Raw genomic sequence first — 22,762 nt, forward strand, 5'->3', positions numbered from 1 at the left:
TTCAGCAACATACAAGAAGTGATGAGTTTTCAATCAGTATAAATCAAATTCCTATAAAATACATTTTAAGTATAACTAAGATGGGCAAGATAAGCTCTTCTTATTGTTATCAAATGATTCTTTGAATCCTCAAGGGTCAGTGTCTCTTATCTCCATCATTGATGAGATCTTCACGTTAACTGCTGTACAACATCATACAGATAGTTTGTTCAACCCTACTGGCAACAATGTCTGGTGTTTACCACAGATGATGTGTCCCTTTTGTTCTTCTTTGGTGACAATTAAAATTATTGCTTGTAGACTCCTACATCAAACATCAGGGTTGTCAATATTTTAACAGATTAATTTTTCAAAGAACAGCAGTGTTTCTCTTCCTGATTTTACTAAATAAGAAGAGAACATGAGGCTAGCAAAAAATAATTAGATGAGAACTTGTTTATGTATAGCGTTTATTCAGTTGATACTTCTTACCAAGTACATATATACATGATTTTTAGGTAATGGTGTATTTAACCAAGTGATGTAAAGTAACTCCAGATTGATGTACAATAACTCTCAGGTCATAGCTTTAAAATATTTGCTCTCCTCCCTTCCTTTAATCTTTCTGTTCCTGAGAGCTGTCGGTAGTTGTAAATGATAATGAAGTTCCAAGGTATCCGTTAGTCCAGTGGATTCCTCTATTTAAATGAAAAATCAAAAGTATACCTATGCCTTATTTCCTATGGGAAAAAAAAAATAGAACTCTAGTATTTTAGTCTTGGGCATTATTCAGATTTAATGGAAATATTGCACAGAATGAAATCAAATTTGGATTCGATTTTAAACCAGCCCTGCAACTCTCATCCTTACTAGTTTTAGCAAAGTGTCTTTATAATATGGGTACCTCAGAAAAAAAATTCAAATAAATTTCTATGGAACTGTGCTGCTGTGAAAAAAGTACACTTTCTTAAGTTTACCCTTTCTTCACACAGATGTTACAAACATAGAAAATTACAAACATATATGTGTGTATAAATATATATATGTGTGTGTGTGTGTGTGTGTGTGTGTATCAGGTGAAGGAGAGAATGCATGGTTCTAAATTTGGAGCACCACCTTTGGAAACACAGATGGTACTTAATGCAGTCTAAAAAATTAAACATCCAGTATTAGCAGTGGGCCAACAAGTTTTGATCTGGTATAATTGCTATCATTTGTAATCAGATTTGCTTCCTGCAGTGGGTTGTGGAGGAATTAGTAAAGCTAAGAAGATCTCTAGAAAGCTGGGAAAGCAGGCCTTAGAAACAGAAAGAGCCAAGACACTTAGAGCTATCTGCAGCTGCAAAGTCTGAAAGTAGAAAATGTTACAATAGTAGAGCAAGTGAGGATATTAAACAAGAGCTTGAGTCTTAGGCTTGGCTAAGATAGACTTTTAGATGGCAGGAAAATATGCTTAGCAAAATACTAGAAAGTTTTAAGCTTACTAATGAACATTGTGTATTGTTAATAAAAAGAAGACACGCAAGCACTGTGTGAAGCAGGTGTACGTGTACTTTTAGTAATCGGTTAAAACAACTGTCTGTAAGCTTTAGCAACATGCTATTGGCTAAAAAGTTTTTAAGATGCTCTGTAAGAAAGAAATCTTTGGCTGCTGCTGGCTGTACGTGAGCTTTGCCCTCTGCCTATTGTCTCAACCATGTAATGAGGCTGATCCCGCCAATAACGCTCAAGTCTTGTACCCGAGCAGCCCCGGCCCGTTCATGAAAAGGAAAAACACCGACACAGCTTGAGGCTTAGGAAGGCAAAGAGAGCCTGCAGGGCAGGTGGCTGTGCTGTGATTGCAGCAGCAGGAGGGATCACCTCAGGGCTCAGGAGCGGCTCCGCTGTCCATCCGCGATGTGCCCGCTCCTCCTGCGTCCTGCGAGTCCTTCCCTGGCAGTGACAGCGGGAGCTGCTCCCTGCCGCCGGCCGGCTCCTCTGCCTGGAGTCCCTCCGAGCTGTGCAGTACAAGCTCCCTCTTGCCTGGAGCCAAATGTGTGCCTGCGCCTTGGGCTGGCTTTGCCAGCTCTCTTTTTCCAAGCGTGTGACTCCCAGGCTTCTGCCCCAGCCCAGGGATGTTTGTTATTTCCATCCCCAGCTAGTTTGACACGGTGAATCACTGTGGTTTTACCTAAGAGGTGAATTGTAAGAGCCTAAATGAGAGATGCGGGACTCCAGGCGGCTCTTCCAAAACGCAGTTTATCACATGCAAGACGTTAGAGCAGTCCAGGGTCGTGGGCGACAGAGCCTGTGCCTAGAGATGTCAGCTGCATCTGCAGGCAGGCCTGGAGACCCTTCCTTTAGGTTACAAATGCATTATATACTTTTCTTTGCTGAGCATCTTAATACAGTAGAACCAATCTATACCTTAACTTTTATCTATAGCCTATCATAACTACTACAATTACCATATTCATGTTAGTATTCTCCAATCACTAAATGTGTTTACAGTTTAAGCCAGAAGTTGTTTTTCAGTTTTCTTGCAGTGGAAAATTCCGACACCTTTTTTCTACTTGCAACATTTGCTGACTTGTTTGCCTGTGCTATCTTTCTGCTTAGTAAAAACATCTTCTTGTTTGAGGTGGGCTTATCCTTTGTTCTAAGTCATAAAAACCCCTTCTAACTAACATATCCTTTGCCTCCTTGGTTATCCAGTAAGACTGGCTCAGCAATTCTTTTCTTCTATATCAAAACTTGCTTCCATCTCTATTCCTTCCTCAGCTTCTACATTCAAAAATCTTTCTGCTAAGCATACGTATCTGTGAGACTTTCTTGTCAAATTTTCATCCTTCCCAACATCGAATCAATAAGATTGTGGTGCTTTCTTGTACACAATGTCCTGTTAGGACCAAGAAGAAGCTGCTCCTGCAGTTTGGCTTGTGGCTGTTCCTGCACCATTTGCTCCACACGGCATGACCAAACAAAGTCTATCCTTTGCTTTACTAAGTTTAGGCTACAGCTTCATGCAAATACATGATAAAAGAGAAGAAATGCCATAAATCCCCTTACATTTTTCCCCTCCCTAGCCAGGGTGCTGCCTGAGGGGGTTCTGGAGATGGACCACATCTCTCTGACAAATACCCTCAGACGGATGTTTCACAGACAAGACAGGTCTCTTACCCACAGCTGGACACACCTGTGAGGAATTGGGTGCCACGGCCTGTCACACACTCGTCAAAGCTTCAGGATCAGTGAAGAAATAGGGACAAACATTGATGTGGTCGCTCATCACGGAAATGAGAAGTGCCCCAAAGCCAATGTCAGTTGAAAAGGGAAATTCATTACAGACTGCTGCAACTGCACTGCTTAGACAGAGCGACCACTGCCTGATACAAGATGGCTGCAGAATGGCACCACTCTGCTGCCCCTATCTCTAAACAGAGAAATATCCATTTCAGTTCCCACAATCGAGTATGTCACGGGTTACTGAGCGCTGCCTACAGCTCTCTGTGTGTGTCTGTCTGTAAAGAACCAAACATGGACTGAATTATCTGCATATCCACAGAGCAGGAGTTCTGCTCCCAGTGGAGTCCCGGAGTTTTCTCAGCAGGCCTTGGCAGCCAGTGCTGAGCCAACGTGTGGCTCTGCTGCCATCCCAAATCTGCGCTTCCCGTGCCCAGCCTGAGTGCAGGTGGGGCATGTGCTGGCCATGGCCGGAGATTTCCATGGCCCAAATCCTGCAGCATTTCCATCTGCTCATGGCTTGGAGTAGCACAAATCACAAAACCCCCATCGCAGCTGACAAATGGCATTTCTTGCAGATTGCCACACTGCTGATGGACAAACACACGATGTAGCTGCTGCTCTCTGTGAAGAGAGCTGCGGCTACAACTCACGAGAATCAATTTCCATTGAAAAACATAATTTATTTCAAATTGCTGCACCCGTGCTGACAATACAGAACTACACAAATCTCAATTTGGATTAAGAACAAGAATTTATTAGATTACTACAACCAGTCTATGTAAAAATATAAAAATACCAACTTCAGTTAACAAAACCTAATTTATTGCCAGCCTCTACAACTCACTAGATACAAAGATCAATTAGGACTTTAACAACCTAATTTATTACATATTACTACAAGTGTACAGCCCATATAGAAATACAAAAATATGCATTCCCTTGTAGGGGTGCATTAGTTTTAAGTTGGTTTATTCCTGTACCCCCCATTCCTGTTTATGGTTTTGCCCGGGCTCTCTCTCTCTCCCTCTCCTTGATTGTCCCGTCAGTTACGAGTTATCTCTCCTAATCCCTCCCTGGCTGCCTGTCTGTTATTCAGTGTCCATACCCTTCCATCCAGAACCTTCTGTCTTGGACACTGAGTGATTGGACCAGAGGTCAGGGTTCAACCCTCAGTTTATTCCCACTGGAGATCTGAGATGTTTGTTACGCTTTATTCCCTCCTCTCAAAAATTTAGATTGGTCATTGTATTCTGTTTATAAGGCCCTGCCGGGCAAGCATTTTTGTCTGCGCCCGACGCACTTTCAATAAACCCTCCCGTTTTCCCTGTCGGCGCGGTCCGGTCTTTCTCCTGTGGGTCGCAGCCCAGCTCCTCTTCCAACGGCTCTGGGGGTTCTCGCCCTTCTGAAGGCATTCAGCCTTAAGCACTCTCCCTAGGAAGTCTCCCAGGGGGAGAGTGCCCTTCCCCCCTCAGTGCTGCCGGCGGCGCGGCCGGAGTGTGCCCGGGAGTCAGAGTCTTAGAGGCTAGCTGTCGCCGCTGCATTCCCTCCCCAAGGAACCTTGTACCAAGAACCTTATCGATACAACTGTACAACTATATGACTCCATACATGTTTAAATAGTACTAAACACACACACACAGAAATATTTATATATATAAAAAATATATATTGTTATATATATAAATACCTATATAACAATCTACATATGTAAACAGAAATTAAATATTACATAATATAGACTATATATACGAACAGATATATAACAGAAAGAAAAGGGACCCCAGCTGCCCCATCTTCAAAGCCTCTCCTGCGGCCTCTTCCTCCCGGGCAGAGCAGCTCTCCTGGACAGGGACAGCAGATGGGACATCTGGGAAGCAAAGGGAACACTCAGTCAGTAGGGGCACGTTTCCCTTGGCAGCAGCTGCACTTCCATCAGGGAAGAGGAAATGTCAGAGCCTCCCCAGGAGGGTCAGAAAGAGAAAGCAGCCGAGCGGGCCGGGCTGTGGTGAGCGCAGCCGCGGCGGGACCGTCCCGCAGCCCCGGCAGCCCGGCAGAGCCGGCACAGATCCCGGGCCCTGCCGGCACAGCTGCCTTGCCCAAGGACAGCCCCTGTGCCAGCCGGGGCAGCTGCGCTGAGCAGCCCCAGCACGGGCAGGGCCCACGGCCACAGCCCACGCCAGCCTCAGCCCCACCCTGCCTCCCCGGCCCTGGGGCCTCACCCAAGCCCTCTCCAGGCTGGCAGCAGCGGGGCCTCGCTCCCTGCTCCTGCTGCTGGCCCTCGGCTTCTCCCTGCGGGCTCCCGGCAGTCTCCGGCGGTCCTCGTGGTCTTCATTGCAGCTGTGGCAAAAGTGGAGGTTCTGGAATTGGTTCCAAGGCCTGGCAGAGCTGCAGTCCCGGAGCCCTCTGTGCTCCCTGCTGGCCCCTCCATCCCCTCAGCCCCGCCATGCTCTCGGCAAACCCCCAGCCCCCTTCAGCTTCTCCAGCCCCTCACAGTCCTCTCACCTCCCTCAGTCCCTTCTGACCCATCCCGTCCCCTCAGCCTGTGCCACTTGCCTGTCACCTCAGTGCCACCATGGCCCTGGGCTGCCCCACAGCCCTCAGCCCCAGCAGCAGCTCAGGGTCACCGTCCCTTCAGCGCCACCGCCCCCTCAGCCCCCTCAGTCTCACCGTCCTTCAGCAGCTCCTCAGGGGACAGTGCCTGGGGCCACCGGCAGCTCCCACCGCTCCAGGGACATCCGGGGCAGGAACTGCTGCTGCGCCCGGCCCGGCCGCCAGCTCGGACCCAGCCCAGGGAGAGGGGACACAGGGGGCACAGGGGGAAAAGCCAGAGGTGAAAAAGGCAGCCGAGGGGGAAAGAGGTAAAAATACTGCCTAGACCTACACTAACATCAATCTATCCATCTAAAAATCCATATAACTCTAACTACATATAGATGCAGATTTATAAATATAAAAATATTAAAAATATATTATTACTCTATATGTATATAAATGTCAATTTTAAAATCTATAAATGTAACTACATGCACATAAATATAATTCTATCACATCAAAACTATATATAGATTTAACTGTATAGATGTATATATATATATATATATATGTCCTCTATAAACCTACAAATATAACTATGTGGATATATAAATAGGATTGTATAAATCAATAAATGTAACTACATGGATATATAAATAGAACTATGGAAATCTATAAATCTATGTATAAATGGAGGGATTCCACCTGCCCGATGGTCACAGGCTCTCCCTCCGATCCTTTTTCTCACGCAGGGCAGCCCTCCTGGCAAGGTAGATTAGGTGGAAATCTGAGAAGCAAAGGGAACACTGGGTCAATATTGGCCTCTGTGCATCTTTCCTCTTGGAAGTCACTGTCCTTGTGTCAAAGACTGTAAAAGATGGCCTGAAAGGCAGAGTCTCACTTGGCAATTTGAAGCCTGCTCTTTAAAGAGTCAGAATCCATCCAAGCATTCAAAATTTCTGAAGTTTTGAAGAATCCCAATTAAGTCAAAACCCTTGCAGTGCAAAGGGCACCCATGAGAGCTGGAAACACAGGCAGCCCCAGCTGCCACAAAGAAGCCCAGCCTTGTTCTTTCTCTGTGCTGACAGAGAGACCTCAGTCCCCACTGAAATGGCTGAAGCTCAGGGCTGCTGGAAGCTGAGCTATGAATCAGCACCGTTCCCTGCCGTCTGCAACCTGCCCTCTGCAGTGAGCAACAGCTCCTCCAAAACAACCACCAGCTCTGGGATGAACAGCTGGGAGGGAAAGAACTTCCTAGCAGGCCTGCAGGCTGCACCAGCTTTGCTCAAGCATGCAGATCCAAAGTGCTCTATCTCTCCTTTAGTTCTCACTAATTTGGGGTAATTTCAGGTTTTCCTTGAGCTACTGGATTTGTGACTGATGATTTGCTTGGCCTCAGAGCTTCTGCTGCTTGTATTTTTAATGTATCTCACTACACCTACCAGCAGACTGGTACAACATTGATTTAATGCTTGGAGACAAACAGCTCAGACTTCTACACTGACCTTTTCTTGTGGTTTTTTTCTCTCCCTTCAAGAGTCACTCAGTGTTGCCTCCAGAGCACTGACACCCTACAGCAAATTTATCCACAGACTTCAGCACAAAACTGGGACACCCGAGTTGGTGACACAACTCCACAAGGTCAGCTTTATTCCCTCCTCCCTTGCCACAGCAGAGGACTCAGTGTCAGAGCCTCTGGAGAAGCGTGGACGGCAGGGCTCGGGGAGATTGTGCCAGTGCAGGATTTGAACTAAAGGCACCAGGAAGCACCAGCCCTGCAGACAGGAGCTCAACTCTGCTCATCTCCCTTGCTGCCAGAGGCAGGCTCGGAGCAGCCATCTCACACCTCTCTAAACCAAGGGGGACTCTGTCCTTACCAAGCTCTTCGGGCTCCTGGGAATTGTTCCCGCACCTCCTGGTGCCAGGCAAAGCTCCTTCTGCTTCAGCTCTGTCCACAGGCTGCCCTCCCGAAGACTCAGGGGCAACATTAATATTCCCCTTGAAAGAGAAACAGAAAGGAAGAAACCCTTCTCACCAGTTACACCAAACACCTGGTCCAACAACTCCATGGCTCACACTCTTAATCCCTTGTTCCTAACAAGAACTCTGGGCCCCAAAGCCCTTCAAGAGTCAAAACAATTTCACTTCTCAAACACAGTCCAAAAGCTGTCAAAGCTGACAGTGTTGAACGTGGGGGTGACACTGAACACATGGAATGGCTGCTAAGGAAGGAGTCCTGGCACAGAGATTTGCTCCTCCTCCACAACCCTGAGCAAAGCAGTCTCATCCAGGCTGCAGCTTGGCAGGGACTGCGTGGGAACACACATCTCTTCCCACAGAGCTGCCCAAGAGCAAGGTGACTGAGCTCTGCAACATGGACAGCAAGACTGGCCAGTTTGCCCAGCTGAGGATTTCCCAGATGGAGACTGGGCTGCAGGCACCAGGTTACCCAGAGGACAAGAAAGCTGCAGCTCCAGCCCAGCCCCACACACGGCTCTGGGAGCGCCCACACGCCCGGCAGGGCTCACGCAGCAGCAGCAGCAGCTGCAGCCCAGCCCTGCTTTGCCTTGGCCTTCCCACCCAAAAGAGGCACAGCCCACATCTGCTGCTGGAACAGGCACCTCTGGCATGTCCCTCCCTGCACGGGACACTTGGCAATTCTCCAAACACTCTTCTCTTCTTTCCCACCAAACAAAGCCTCTTAGAACCTACAAAGCTTCCACTTCCTCACCACAAACACCCCTGCACGAGGGATTCTTCCCAGGAAAACAGGCACCCAAACCTGGCCAACACAGGCTCACACCTCTTCATCCTTATTCAGGGGGAGACTTTTTCATTCCCTCTTCTTTAGGAAGTCTTGTTTCACCAAGCAAATCTTTTCCTGTCCATTCACTGAGCTGAACTCAAGAAGCCTTTGCTTCTCAGCCATGCAACAACATTCACAAGCTCTCAGCTCCCAGCCCTTTTCTTCCCTGTCCAATGCAGTTACCTGAGCAGAGGGAGAAAACATCTCCTCCAGCGTCTCAAGCACCATGTCCAGATCTGGTGGTGGCAATTCCTCTTGCCCAGGAGTATTCCACAGCCAGCTGGGGGCTGTCCATGGTGCAAAACCAGCACTGCCAGCTGGAGCGCTGGGGCCTGAAGTGCCTGGGGTGGCTGCAAGAATCCAAACACATTGGTCAGGCTCCACAATGTGGCTTTGGGACACAGAGCTCTAGTGCTGCCTTGGATCAAACATCACAGGAAGCACAGAGCAACCTCAGTTCCAGAAATGTATTCAGACTTGCCAGGGGATTGGGGGAGTGAGTTCTCCTCTTAAAAAATATTTATCCTAATTCACATGTACACAGATTAAAGCATGGATTGTAAAAGGGATATAGACACACACACACATTTTATAATCACAGCCTTTTGCATCTTCCCAGCAGCTTTGGGATTTGGCTACATTTGGTTTCTCATCACAAAAGACCACAGAAAGTGGATTCACCCAGGAAGAGCCCAGATCTTCAGACACACATGCTGAAATTAAACTGTGAGTTTTTTCTAAAACCAGCCTTGTGGGTGAGGCTGTATTCTGCAGCTCCAACTCTTCTGGGGCAGGCAGAGCTCATTTCAGTGGTTTGGCTTGATTTTCAGGGCAGACAGTCTTAAAGCTCTGCAATATCCTCTCACCATCCTGGTCTGGCTTCATTCAAAGAAAGAGGGGAGTGCACCTAACACTGATGACTTGTTAGGCAATATCTTTTGCCTTGCCCTTGTACCCCTACAGAAGGGCTGTCTGGAAAATGCCCAGAACACCCTCCAAATCTGCAGCAAGGACAGGAAAAGCTGGCAGAAAATCCTTCTGTTTTCAAGATCCCTCTTCCTAGGCGACTTGACACTTTCTACCCGATTCTCGCTTGAGATCTACCCATGATAGAGCACTGCAGGAAAACTCTTTAAAGGGTCACTAACCAGGACCTGCTTGGAAAGCAAGGGTAGAAACTCTTTCCCTACCTGATGAACTGCAGGCTGGCAAATACTGCTCTGAAGATGTGCAGCTGCTTCCCTCTGGAGAGGCCATGGAAGGGCTGTGATGGTCTATGGGACGCAGAGAAACGGTGAGCTCAGGGCGGCATCTGCAGTCTATGGGAACCAGCGGAATGATGAGCTCACGCTTGAGATGAAATTTGCTGGTGCCTGGTTCCTCTGATGAAACCCCAAGAAATCCAGATGAGGCAAAGACTTTCTTGGGAGATGTCAGGAAGAAGTCAGACTCCTGAGCACCTGCGCTTAGCCTGGAAGGGCCTGGAGGCAGCTGTAAACCCTCAGGTGAGGCAGCAGTGAGGTCCTGGTATGAGAGCACTGTGTAGCAGTGAGGGAAGAAGAAAGGAAGCAAAGAGAAGGCCGGGTCACTATTGGTCTTTGGGTGTGTTTCCTTTGGCAGCAACTGTACTTCTATCAGGAAAGACAAAAGCTCCCATCCTCCCAAACAGGGTGAGAAAGAAAAAAATCCCCACATGTTCTGGGGCTATTCAACTAACAATTCCTTGTCTAATTAGCTCTGCCCTATTCGTTCAACTGTCTGGGAAAACTGTCCCACTGCTGCTCCTTGGCAGAAGGCAACTGCCAGAAACCCAACTGCCCGGTGCTTTCTCCTCTGCTCTACAGGGACAGGAGGCTCCCTCCAGCTGCGCTTGACCGGGACAGGGCTCTGGGCCAGGCAAGGAGCAGCGCCAGCCACGGCGCACGGCTGGGCCAGCTGCAGCCGAGCGGGCCGGGCTGTGGTGAGCGCAGCCGCGGCGGGACCGTCCCGCAGCCCCGGCAGCCCGGCAGAGCCGGCACAGCGCCCGGGCCCTGCCGGCACAGCTGCCTTGCCCAAGGACAGCCCCTGTGCCAGGCGGGGCAGCTGCGCTGAGCAGCCCCAGCACGGGCAGGGCCCACGGCCACAGCCCACGCCAGCCTCCGCGCCCACAGCTCCCACTCTTTCTCACCGGCTCTGGGCGGCTGCCCGGCGGGGAAGGACGCCAGCGGCCGCTCCGTGCGGAGCTGCTGGAAGCGGCTGGGCTGGCGGCTGCGCACCTCCAGCCCCGCTGCCAGCCGCTGCCTGTTGGCCCTGGTCAGGCGCTTGATATGGAGCAGGAGGTCGGGGCGGTCGCGGCGAAAGTTGGGGTTCCTGAAGTGGAGCCAGCCCCCGGCATCGCCGGGCTCAGATGAGCCAACCCGGCTCGGCACCTTGTGGAAGCCGTAGAGGTTGAGCTGCCGCACGAAACTACCGAAGTGCGTGGCTTGGAAGGAGTCCGGCGTCGGCCCCACCCCCTGGCCGCCCCCGTGGGCGTCGCCCGGGCTGAGCAGCTCCCGCTCGAAGAGCGAGCGGTCGACGAGCAGCCCCTGGGCGCGGCTGTCCCAGCGCACGGAGCGGACGCGGGGGCTGTTCACCAGGCGCCACAGCTTGGCGGGGAAGGCGCTGGCGCTGAGCCCGGCGGGCAGCGGCAGCTCCGCCATGGCTCCGATCGCCGCCTGTGGCCGCAACGCCCGCGGCGCAACGGCCGCGGCTGCGCCGGCGGCGCGCGGCCGGAGGGGGGCGCTGCGCTCGCGCCCAGCGCGGCCCCGGCGCGGGCCGGACTTGGCGGGGACGAGCGCGGCAGAGCCGGGGCCGCGGGCACAGCGCGGGCGGGGCGGCTCCCGGCGCTGGCCGGGCTCCGCACGGCACGGCACGGCACGGAAGGGCAGCGCCCGGCACGGCATTTCAGGGCAATGGAAGCCCGTGGCGAAGGCACTGGGAGCAGTTGCGGGCTCTGTCCCCACTGTGCATCCCGTGCCTGGGTCACCATCGGTGACAGAGAGGAAGGACATTGCTCTGGCTTGGCTGGGGAAAGGATGAGAATGGGGCATTAGAAAACATTCATTTGGTCTCCTTTTCAGCAGACTGGCTCTTTTTATCTCACCATGTCTGCCTGTCTTTGGCAGAGTTGGCACATTTCTCGTGCTTTAGAGTCAGCTACAGCAGCAGGAAGGGGCAGCAGGTTTGTCAGATTGATTTCAAAGCTAAAGTGCTGCCCCATGGATGGATGCTGCTTTATTCAAGGGATTTCTGGCCTGGAGTTGTAGTGAACTCATGCTGGTGTTTTCCCAAACAGTGTTGCCTTTTTCTTTCCTCAGGAATCCCCTCTTCTTCCCCCCATCTGGGGAGAGTTCCAATGCAAATGCCTCCTGCAGCCAGCTCTTGTCACTGTAGACTGACAAAGGAGATTTCACAATGGAGAGAGACTCCCTAGAGCTGCTGTGGAGAGCTGAAGGGGGAAGCTTTGTCCCTCAGCCTTGAAGTCTTGTTGGAGAACTGCTTGTGCTCTGGGGGACGCACAGCTTTTCCAAGCCCTGCAGGTTCATTCCTGAGCTTCCTGACACGCCACAGACTTTGGGGCTGTCATGTTGGAGCACAGATTTCAGTCTGGGAACTTTTGTGACACAGGGAACAGGATTAGCCCTGCAAGGCCAGGCTAGGGCCAAGAGCAGAAGGCCAGCAGTCTGCATTTGCCCCCAGGGAGCCCTCCAGAGCAAGAAGCCACTCCTGGCCAGGGGCTGAGGTGCCCGAAGCTGCCTCCCCGCTGTGCAGCTCTGCAGAGCCCACGCAGCGCCGGGTCCTGGGCAGCTGGGACAGTCCGGCTGCCCTGGAGCACAAGGAGTGTCCCAGAGAGAAGCTGCTGCCCTTTGCTTTGCAACTGTTTTCACAGAGTCCTGTCATGAATCCACAGAGTCTGACATGTTTTTCTTTCTTCTCAAAAATGTTACCCAGCTTTTTGAGAAAATTGAGTGATGTAGCTTCCGCTGGTGGTGGTGCTTTTGTCTGCAGGTGAGGGCAGGTGATTTGAACCAAGGACGGAGTCCACTGTTGACATCCTAGCTTTGCCAAGTCAAGAAAATCATTCACAATTGAGCTACTGGTGCTGAGCAGTAGGATTTTTTCCTAGTTTTTGGAAAACTACAACCTTAAGAAACCCAACAGATTTTCCTCCATGAGGATACCAGCAGTAGCATGATACCAGTTTTTTCACCTCTTTTCTGTGTCTTTGGTGCTTTTGAGAGTTCCTCAGTGCCCAGCAGGAATGAAAGGACATGTGATAATGTGATTTAAGAGCTCTGTGTTGTTCCTTGCCACATGAGTGTTCATGACAAGCTGGACAGCCCACTTGTGGCTCTGTCGAGTTAAATTCATCCCAGTTCTGTGCAAACAGCAGCCCTGAGGTGCTGAGGAGAGCAAGGACAGTGGGTGGGTGTGCATGCACACAGCCGGGGCTGACTGCTGTGTGGGCAGAAGGTTTTGGACTGCTGTACATCTTCACTCTCCAGGCTGGAGGAATATATCAAAACTATATTAAATAAAAATATTTATCAAAACATATCAAAATGTATCACACAACACATATGAATTTATGATAAATGTAATTCATCATCTATATACTACATATTATATATTTTAATATAGATACTATAATAAACAGAAGATATAAAATATAGACTTGGTCTTTTTCTAAGCCATTGCCTGTGGGTCATACAGACCATCTCCTGGTGTTACTGCATTTGTGTCTTCTGGTACTACTTATTATAGCATCCGTGTCCTTGGGAGTTCCTTCAGGGAACTTCACACAAGGGGTTTCCATCGTTTCAGTGCCTTCAGAACTTGTTCCTTCCCAGTTCTCCAGCCTCCTTCTGGATTTTGGAGCATCTCAGCACTTGTGTCCATGGCCCTTCCTTCATCCCCAGCCTGCAGCAGTCCCAGTCACTGCTGCCTCCCCCTTGCTGCAGCTCATTTGCCCAAGTGCTGCCAAAGGCAGCGGAGCTGGCTCAGGATCCCTGTTGGCTTCTGGGCTCTGGGATGAGCTTCAGGGGGACACTTGGAGCTCTTCCTAAAGAGCTGCCCGTGGGATGGGGGGTGGATTTGTCCTCTCCAGGTGGCTCCTGCTTGGAGTTCTTCTCTCAGTGGAGTCCTGGAGTTTTCTCAGCAGGCCTTGGCAGCCAGTGCTGAGCCAACGTGTGGCTCTGCTGCCATCCCAAACCTGCGCTGCCCGTGCCCAGCCTGAGTGCAGGTGGGGCATGTGCTGGCCATGGCCCAATCCTGCAGCATTTCCATCTGCTCATGGCTTTGGGCAGCACAAATCTACACTTCTTTCAATAGAAACACTGCATGTCTTGCAAATAGTTACACCTGCACTAGTAATGTACAAGTATGCAAAAAACCTTAAGTTTAAAAATGAAATTTGTTTTAAATTGCTACACTTGTGCTGCCAATGTATAAACATGCAAATATCAATTTCAGTTTAAAATGTAATTTTTTGCGAGAATTGTGCTTTGTAAATATATACAAATACCAACTTCAGTTAAAAAAAATATTTTATTGCAACTCTGTACAACTCACTGTACACAAATATGAATTGAAGTATAACAATTACATTTTTTACCTATTACTACAATTGTACAACCCATATACAAATACAGAAACATCAATATCCCTCTCTAAAGAATTTCAGATCCAGAACTAAATAAATACAATTTTAGAACTATGCAACTCCATATATATTTAAGTAGAAGTAAATACATATATATCCATAAGAATATATAGATGCAGATATGTATTACATATTTCATTACATATATGACATATATAATATACACATATCAAACCTATCTATAAATATACAAATATCAGTGGACCAATAAAAAAATCCATACAACCCCAGCAATAAAACTACACAGCTACACAACTGTACAAGTATGTAAATATAACTACAGATGTAAACAGATCAACTTACATGCATCAATATAACAATACACATAGACAGATGTCTATACAAATATCAGTCAATGTATGTAAATATCCCTACACTTGTAACTATCCAAGTCTAATTGTACCCATCCACAAACAGAACTAGATCAGGAGGGATTGCAGCCCCCCATGTTCCCAGGCTCTCCCTCGGTCTCTTCCTCCCGTGCAGAGCAGCTCTCCTGGACAGGGACAGCAGATGGGACATTGGGAAGCAAAGGGAACACTGAGTCAGTATGGGGACGTTTCCCTTGGCAGCAGCTGCACTTCCATCAGGGAAGAGGAAATGTCAGAGCCTCCCCAGGAGGGTCAGAAGGAAAAGCAGCCGAGGGGCCGGGCTGTGGTGAGCTGTTCACTTCTTTCAGGCATCCCAGTTGCTCTGGGGGAACTCCCTCATGTCACGTTATTGAACCACCTCTGCACTTCCCAAGACTGTGGCCCCCAAATCAAGCAGTATTTCTGTCTCCAGCTGCTTGCACCAATGACAGGGAACGTCCTCTGACAGAGCTGGGGCACAAAGTTACCTTCCACAGCTCATCTGACAGGGCCTTGTTCTTCCTGTGCTTCCTGGCTTTCTCCTTATCTTCCACTTGGAAATTTTACAGCATTTCTTTTTCTTTCCCTTTGATCAGTGCTAAAATGCATGTTTCTCTTCCGAGTTTCAGTTTGTTCAGTGATCCTGTCAAGCGTTTTCTCAGAAGCTTTTATCATGGAATTGAGTGTTAATTTCAAAAGTTTTGGTGATTTTCTGTGTGATTTACACAAATCTCCTGCTAGTTAAGACACCACTTGGGAAGGTACAAAGAGGAAAAAGGATGTTTCTGTGTGTCAGTTCAGCAGTGGAACATTCATGGATAGATGGAGTGATTAGCTGCATTTTACATGTACTCCTAACCTGAAAGTGCAACAGGTAACTTGGGGAGAAATTAAAGTCAGATCTCTTCTCCTACCAGCCTGTATTCAAATGCAAAGTAAATAGAGCAGAGTGAAAATGTTAGTGCTCAGTTCCTGAAGTGCCTCATTAAGGTGTTCTTAGAGTAATGGAGATAAAATCTGGGCTGGCATTCCTAATTCCCAGACATTCATTGTCAGTTTCATTGACTCTGAAAACAGCAGAGGTGTGCCCACCATACCTTATCAATCCATTTGGGGATGTTGTAGGTTCAGGTTTTCTGAGGCTTTAGCTTTATAGATCTCTAGACAAGGCTTCCAGGACTCTAAATGGCTTTCAGAAATTAAACTTTTCTCCCTTTTTCCTCAATCTTTGCACCAGAAACCTTCAGTGAATGGATTCCACTCTAATACAACTCGAAGCTGAATCTCTCAGCTGTGTTTACAGTGGTGTCCGTGTGTCTCTTCTGCACAGTGCAATTTAAAAATCTTCATTCCCTTTTTTTTTTCTGTTTTAGCTTACAAATACATGCAGATGTATCAAAAATGTCTTTTTTTTCTCCTACATCACTTCCTATCTAGTAATTTCTTTTTATCCTGTTCTGATGCTTTGCTATTTTCATGTTTTATTCTAAGTGCACTTGTGTTTTCTTGAATGTGGAAGTTTTAGGATGCAATGCTCTCATACACCTGCTTTCATGAAACCCTTCATTAACATCAGCAGAAGTAACTGTGTGCTTCCTTTCTGCTTGGTAGAAGATTGGGGAAACTCAAGACATGCTTAGCTACAAAAAACATTTATGGTGTTTGGTGTTTCTCTAAGAGCTTAAGTTGATGGTAAAGCAACTGCAGCTGCTTGTTCACATCACAGAAATTGGAAGAAAGCACACTGTAGATACTGAGGAATGCAGTGCAAGGAGGATGGGTATCCCTTAATTATACCGGCAATTGATATCACTGGCAAAATTCCCTCTTTTCCGAAGGGTTTTCATTTGCTTTGGCTGTACTTTGCATGGCTGCAGGTCACATTTCACTTGATTTAAGGAAGTATCTTGACAGTTCTTGAAGAACTCACCCTCGGAGGAATTACTCATTTCTGCAGTCCTTGTTATATGCCCTGTTTTAAAAGACTTCTATGCTATTTTCCCCCTCTCTGTGTTTTCACACTTGTTCAACAAGTTTTTTTTTCCTAAGAATATTAATCACAATATTCCAAAGGAGTAAAAAAATTATTGGATATTTGTTCCCTAAATATTTCAAAAAAGAGTAATAAAAAAATCTGTATAAATGCAAATAAAAATAAACTTGAGAGTTCTCCCACAAACCTCAAGAAAAATCCCCATGTATTCTATAAAAAACCAGACAATTAATCTGCAGAATACAAAAAGGGCATGTTCTAGAAGAGAAAATTTGTACCACAGTGCACTTGCATGGAATTATATGCTTTCAAGCTTTTTGCACTTCAGGGGCAGTATCATTCTCTGCATTGCAGTGTTCTGAGCATGTTTTGCTCACCGTGGCAGCTTTCTGCTCTCCCCTGGTGCAGATCATCCTCCCAGCCAAGGCTGAGTGCAGCCACCACAGCTCGCAGCACCTTCCCACACAGCAAGAACCTGAATGAGAGAGAGATGGCTTCCCCCAGCTGCTGCGTGTTCTAACACTGCCACCTCGCAGCTGCTGAAAGCCTCAATTTCTGTGCCCTTTTCTCCTTCCCAAATGTTATATTCTGCACCCCAAACCTGCAAACCATTCCTTTCATCAAGGAGGAATGTCTAGCCCACCTGTATTTCAATGCCACCACTTGGCTCAGCCTCCTTTCCTTAGACCTGTAACTTTTTTTCCCAGTGTGTGAAATTCCTCCTCTTTAGAAAGGCATATTCCAGAACTTGGCAAAACAACAGAGGTGATGGATGGATTGAGAGCAGCCCTGTGGAGAAGGACTGGGCCATCCTTGAGAAGGAAACACTGGATATGAGCTGGCACTGTGTGCTTGCAGCCCTGACACCCCTCTGTACCTGTGCCTAAACAGGGATGTCCCACAAGTCAGGGGAGGGAATTCTGCCCCTCAGCTCGAGTGACAGCCAGGAACAGGATGCCTGTGAATGTTGAGGATGTTACATCATTGGCAGTGTTCAGGGTCAGGTTGGATAAAGGTCTGAGGAACCTGGTCTAGTGGAAAGTGTCCCTGACCATGGCAGGGGGCTTGGACTAGATGATCTCTAAAAGTCCCTTCCATCCTCACCCTTTCTGTCATTTCATCATTTCAGGGCACATGGGACAGGAGAGAAAAAGAAATGAAATGTGATCATGGCAGCGAGTTAATGGGGGGATATTCTGGGCCACAGATGTGCAAGGAACTCCAGATGAAATCACACCTTGGGCAAGAGTCCTCTTAAAGCATGAAATGCATCTCCTGGAGTATCTGTGGGCTTAGTTTCCCCAGGAAGGAGGGAATATCTTGGTACTCTGGAATTCCAGCTGTTGCCTGCATATTTACACCGTTACAAGCCCAATTCCAAATGAAATGGAATATAACTGCATTTTTTAAGAGGTACTTACTCAAGCAAGGAGAAAACACCCCTCCCCATAACAACACAAAGAAGTCCTGATGAACAAACATTCATCTTCTTCCACATGGACTGTGAAGCACCAAAGTATGTCAATGGACATCCTCCCTGTGCACAGGTTTGAAGAGAGTTCTCTGCACCCTGAGGCAGAGCCACGTGGTGGTTGCACACAGCATCCTTGCCTCACACCAGCCAAGCCTCAAACCAGGAGAAATTAGTTCCAAGTGAAGAAAGAACTGCTTGGGCTGATGACTCTCAGGGATGTCAACAGCCAGAGGCAAGAGGGGATGATGGCACAGCATGGCCCACGTGGTGATGGGTCCTGGGCTGTCCAGAGCCATGACAGGGTTCCTCTGGCCCTTGTACCCCACTCTGCTGGGACAGCGACTCCAGCTCCTTCCTGAGGTTCCTTCCTCCTGCTGGAGAGGAGCACAAAGGCACTGGATTCCAGAAACATGGGCTCTTGGGAAGTGGAGAGGGATCTGGCACTGTGGGTAAATGCCAGCGGGAGTGGATGGGGCTGGAACAAGTAATTCCTTCCTGCTTCTCCCTGAAGCAGGGACACAACCCACAGGCGTGGGAGACTCTCACCCAGGGCTGGTCACCAGCACCCAGATTCTCCAAATCCCAGCATTGCCCAGGGAACAGCAGTGACAGGAGGAGGCATCATCCACCCACAGGCAGTCCATGCTGACTGGTCCCACCACTCCCCTCCTCACAGAAAACCTTGGCAGCGGGGATGAGACACAGGGTGCAGGTGGCCAAGGCAGAGCAACACAGATAAGTTGAAAACAAGAAAAAATATTTCCATCTTTCTCCTGACAACATGCACTGTGGTATGGAGGATCAGGAATGGGACATCACAGCATGATCAACATGATCTACTGGAGCCAAATTTATTATCCCAAAAAGTCTATATTTATAATAAGTTTATACTGTCCATGTGTCTCTAACATGATTGGTTAATCCTAGCTGTTCACTCTAAAATAGAATGCTGATTGGATAATCTGATTTTTCACGCGTTTTGCTGTGGTCATCTGGCCCACTCTTTGCTTCTTTTTTCTCACTTTCTCAAGCTTTCTGACAAACTTGCTGAGTCTTGATGACTTCTTGTATCTTTCTCAAGGATGTACTGACCCTGTTTTCTGAATATGTCCATTATGCATTGTCTGTGAACGTGTCCATTATCCATTGTTACCAGCAGGCTGGATTGTGCATCGGCTGAATATGGCCATTGTCTTGCAAAAACTCCTCAAGCTGAAAAAAATCTTCAACAATGCACTGGTGAGGACATTGTCTGTTGGTGGAGGGTGACATCAGCGAGAGGCAGATTGTGACATCTCGTCCCTCCCAGCTTATATTCAGACGTGGGCAGAGATGGGGCCAGTCAGGCTCTGGCCTGAACTCCTACCAAGCGTGACTGTGAGTTGTGGAGGATCAATCCAGGTTTCTCTGGTGCTGGGTGGTGCCTGTTCTTGGCAGGTCCCAGTGCCAGTCCCAGAGCAACCAGTAGGGTTTCCCTAGCCTTGCCTGGCTAGGGCAGCCAGGCACTGTGGGTGCTCGCAGCAGAGTGTGAGCTGTGCAGGAAAATATCCCCCCAGCGAAACATCCCCCCAGGGTGGCCATGGCGGGTGTCCTTCTCCAGCAGCCTGGCCATTCCTTCCTCCCCTCTCTTGCAGGGTCTGACACCAGCAACAGAGAACAGTTCCTGATCCTCAGCTCTCCCCATGTGCTGCAGAGGCCAAGTATGGCCACAGAGACCGATGGCAACTGTGCCATCTGCCAGGACACCTGGGATGAGGTGGTTTCTGCTCAGCCCTGTGGCCACCATTTCTGCCGGGGCTGCATCCTGCAGTGGGCACAGATAAATCCTGTGTGCCCACTCTGCAGAAGAGCAGTAGAGACTGTCAGGTTTTCTGACAATGCAGGAGAGTCTCTGGAGATTGTCATCACAGCCCCTGAGCAGCTGCCAGTGGCCAGGAGCTCAGCAGGGAGAGCTCCTGGTGGCCAGGACGAGAACAGCCCCCATGGCCCCGTGCCGGCCCATCCCTCTTCTCCTCAGGAGACAGCAGCCAGAGCTGTCGGCAGTGTCCTGCCAGAGGTCTGGGCACAGCTTTTCCGTCGGCGACGGGAACTTCTGGACCCTGTGCGGACTTGGCTGCGCCAAAGGACGGAGACCATGTTCGGGGACCGGTGGTGGCTGGCAGAGAGCTGCATCCGGTATGTCCTCTGTGTGTATGGGCCAGACCAGGAAATCATGATCCAGAGTTTGCAGGGCATCCTGGAGGAACACACTGTGCCACTGATCCAGGACATCATCGACATCATTGTGAGACACTGCAGCTCAGGGGCCCAGAGGCTGCTGCACTCTCACGCTGCCGCAGATGAGAATGACAGCCCAGCAGCCAGCAGCACTTCCAGCTCCTCCAGCTCCAGCTCCTCCTCCAGCTCCTCCAGCCCCAACAACCTGAGCTCCAGCTCCTCTAGCTCTCAGGTGGGGACTCAAGCCAGCAGCAGCTCTGCAGTCTCCGTGGAGGAGGAAGCCATCACAGGAGACACTGCCCAGCCCAGGGGTCACAGCCACCCCCCAAGTGTCACCATGTCCACAGGACAGGATGAGCCCCAGGAGGAGCCAGAGCAGGAGATGGTGATGTTGGCAGGTCCCTCTGCCCAGAGCAGCAGGCCCGGATCCCCTGGTCCTTGGCATCCCCCCAAGAGAAGAGCCCCTGACCCCCAGGACTCTCCCTCTACCTGCAAGAAATCCCCCCACCAGCAAAACTAAAGGGCCCTTGCAATTATTTAAGAAAAATGAAATAAACTGTTGTTTCCCTCACACAATCTCTGGGCACTGCTTCCTCAGCCTTCTGGTGTCTTTTCCCTTGCCCTTGTGCCTCCACCATGGCTGCACCCTTGAACCGAGGGGCACAGCCCAGACCCATGTGGGCAGCATCTTTTCCCACAGGAAATCTGCTGCAGCCAAACACCTGCAGGGCAGCAGGTGCCAAAGGCAGAGTGGGCAGCAGGGACAGCTGGTCTTGACATAGAATGATTTACAAATGCTCCACTGTGGACCTCTGTGCATGGCCTCTAGTCCCTCAATAGCACTTCCCATTTTGGGATCAGCACCAGTGTTGGAATGGGGTGTTCAACTGCAGCATCCCAATCTTTGAAAAATCCCAACCTTCTCCTCCAGTCGAGCTTCCACCCCTTGTTTACTTGATCAATTTCCATGAACTGTCCCACAGAGGGGCCTCTAATTCTCTGCTTGGAGCCTGGTTGCACCAGTTCAGACATAATTTCATTTATTCCCACAACTATGTAACTTGAACAATGGGATGGGGCCCTTGTTTGGTCAGCAGTAAAGTGTCAGACAGCACCTTGCTGGCACAGTGCCTTTCCCAGGCTTCAGGTGTGGAGGAAAATTCAGCACAGGCAGGAGGAGAAAAGTCGAGCTGCACCCCTGGGGCACCATTTGTGTATTTGCAGATTTCCTTTGTTCAGGGGCCTACATGCTGTCCTTGTTACTTCAGGAGTGCTCCCAGGATGGATGCCTGACCTTGTCATTGTGCAAATGAAAGAACTGCTGCCAAAACAAAAGGCAGAGAGAATTCCTTCCAGGGTTTGGAGCCCCCCTGGACAGGACCCATTCTACTGATCAAGCAAGGCTGAACAGTTCCACAGCCCTAAACACAGCTGCAAAGTGTCCTTGTGCCCATCACCCTCGATCCAGCAGGGCTGCAGAGGGAACAAACTCTCACTTTAACTGAAAAGACAAAACCTTGTACAGGGCCTGGCCTGGAAGGCCTGGATGTGATGGCCTCTCCCAGGGAGAGAGACCAGAGGCCCTGTGAGTAGAGACCAGGACTGTCCCCAGGAAACCATGGCAAGGTGTCAGGAGCAGGCATTAGAGACAGGGCCAGGGAGATGTGATGCAGGTGCTGAGGGAGAGCGTCATGGAGATGTAGAAATTGAAACTAGGAAACAGGATTTCCTTTTTTCTCCTAACATGGCCTGCAGGGATGGAAGGCCTGCTGTGCCATCACAGGGTGGAAGAGTCTGAAATGCAGATGGTGACACCACTGAGCACTGCATTGTGACCTTACGTTCCCTCACTGCTTATCTTGGGGTTCCAAGGACTTGGAATGCCTTTTGTGCTGTCACAGGGGGTGGAGACTGGTGTCAGAGAGGAGTGGACTTTGACATGACAGGGGCATGGATTGTGACATTGTGCCCCTCACTGCTTCCATTCAGACACTGGCAGGGCCACTCTGGCTCCAGCCTGAACTCTACTGAGCGAGCGGGCAAGGCCGAGGGGATCAAGCCAGGCCCCTCTGGTGCCGGGCAGGGCCTGTTCCTGGCAGATCTCGGTGCCAGTCCCGGAGCCATCACTGCTGGTATGGCCACAGAGCCAGACGGCGACTGCCCCATCTGCCAGGACTCTCGGAAGGATGTGACTTCTGCTCTGCCCTGTCACCACCGCTTCTGCCTGGGCTGCATCCTGCGGTGGGCACACAGAAATCCCTCGTGCCCGCTCTGCAGGACACCGATAGAGACCGTCAGGCTTTCTGAGCACGTGGACGAGCATCTGGACACAGCCAGCACCGCCCCCGAGCAGCTGCCAGTGGCCACCGGCCAGGCAGGGAGAGCTCCCGGCCGCCTGGACGAGAACAGCCCCCATGGCCCTGTGGTGTCCTGTCCCACTGCTCCACAGGGGACAGTGTCCCCAGCTGAGCAGGGCCCCTCAGGGCTGGAGTTCCCGGGTGGCCTC

The 22,762-nt window shown here is 49.7% G+C and overlaps 2 protein-coding genes and 1 long non-coding RNA gene across 5 annotated transcripts; 1 reads left to right on the forward strand and 2 right to left on the reverse strand.

Annotated features, from left to right (window-relative positions):
- Nucleotides 1-3,936: 3,936 nt before the first annotated feature.
- Nucleotides 3,937-5,638, reverse strand: LOC135290325 (uncharacterized). Its single transcript, XR_010353071.1, has 2 exons — nt 5,424-5,638; nt 3,937-5,071 (listed from the first exon to the last, which is right to left on the reverse strand). It is a non-coding gene; the product is annotated as an uncharacterized LOC135290325 (long non-coding RNA).
- Nucleotides 5,639-8,319: 2,681 nt separating this feature from the next.
- LOC135291066 (uncharacterized) lies at nt 8,320-11,245 on the reverse strand. Its single transcript, XM_064405064.1, has 3 exons — nt 10,710-11,245; nt 9,733-10,080; nt 8,320-8,892 (listed from the first exon to the last, which is right to left on the reverse strand). Exons 1-3 carry the CDS (start codon nt 11,218-11,220, stop codon nt 8,570-8,572), a joined length of 1,182 nt encoding a protein of 393 aa, XP_064261134.1. The 5' UTR covers nt 11,221-11,245; the 3' UTR covers nt 8,320-8,569.
- Nucleotides 11,246-19,098: 7,853 nt separating this feature from the next.
- Nucleotides 19,099-20,833, forward strand: LOC135290927 (uncharacterized). 3 transcript variants are annotated; one of them, XM_064404945.1, is made up of 3 exons: nt 19,099-19,278; nt 19,349-19,416; nt 19,674-20,818. In XM_064404945.1, the coding sequence occupies exon 3, from the start codon at nt 19,742-19,744 to the stop codon at nt 20,774-20,776; it is 1,035 nt and encodes a 344-aa protein (XP_064261015.1). In that variant the 5' UTR covers nt 19,099-19,278; nt 19,349-19,416; nt 19,674-19,741; the 3' UTR covers nt 20,777-20,818. The 3 variants fall into 3 exon arrangements, with proteins under 3 accessions (XP_064261015.1, XP_064261017.1, XP_064261016.1); XM_064404947.1 differs by lacking the exon at nt 19,099-19,278 and having other exon boundaries at nt 19,416-19,546; nt 19,674-20,833; XM_064404946.1 differs by lacking the exons at nt 19,099-19,278; nt 19,349-19,416 and adding an exon at nt 19,426-19,566 and having other exon boundaries at nt 19,674-20,833.
- The last annotated feature ends 1,929 nt before the right edge of the window (nt 20,834-22,762 follow it).

The sequence above is a fragment of the Passer domesticus genome, chromosome Z (assembly GCF_036417665.1).
Source record: "Passer domesticus isolate bPasDom1 chromosome Z, bPasDom1.hap1, whole genome shotgun sequence".
Taxonomy (NCBI): Eukaryota; Metazoa; Chordata; class Aves; order Passeriformes; family Passeridae; genus Passer; species Passer domesticus.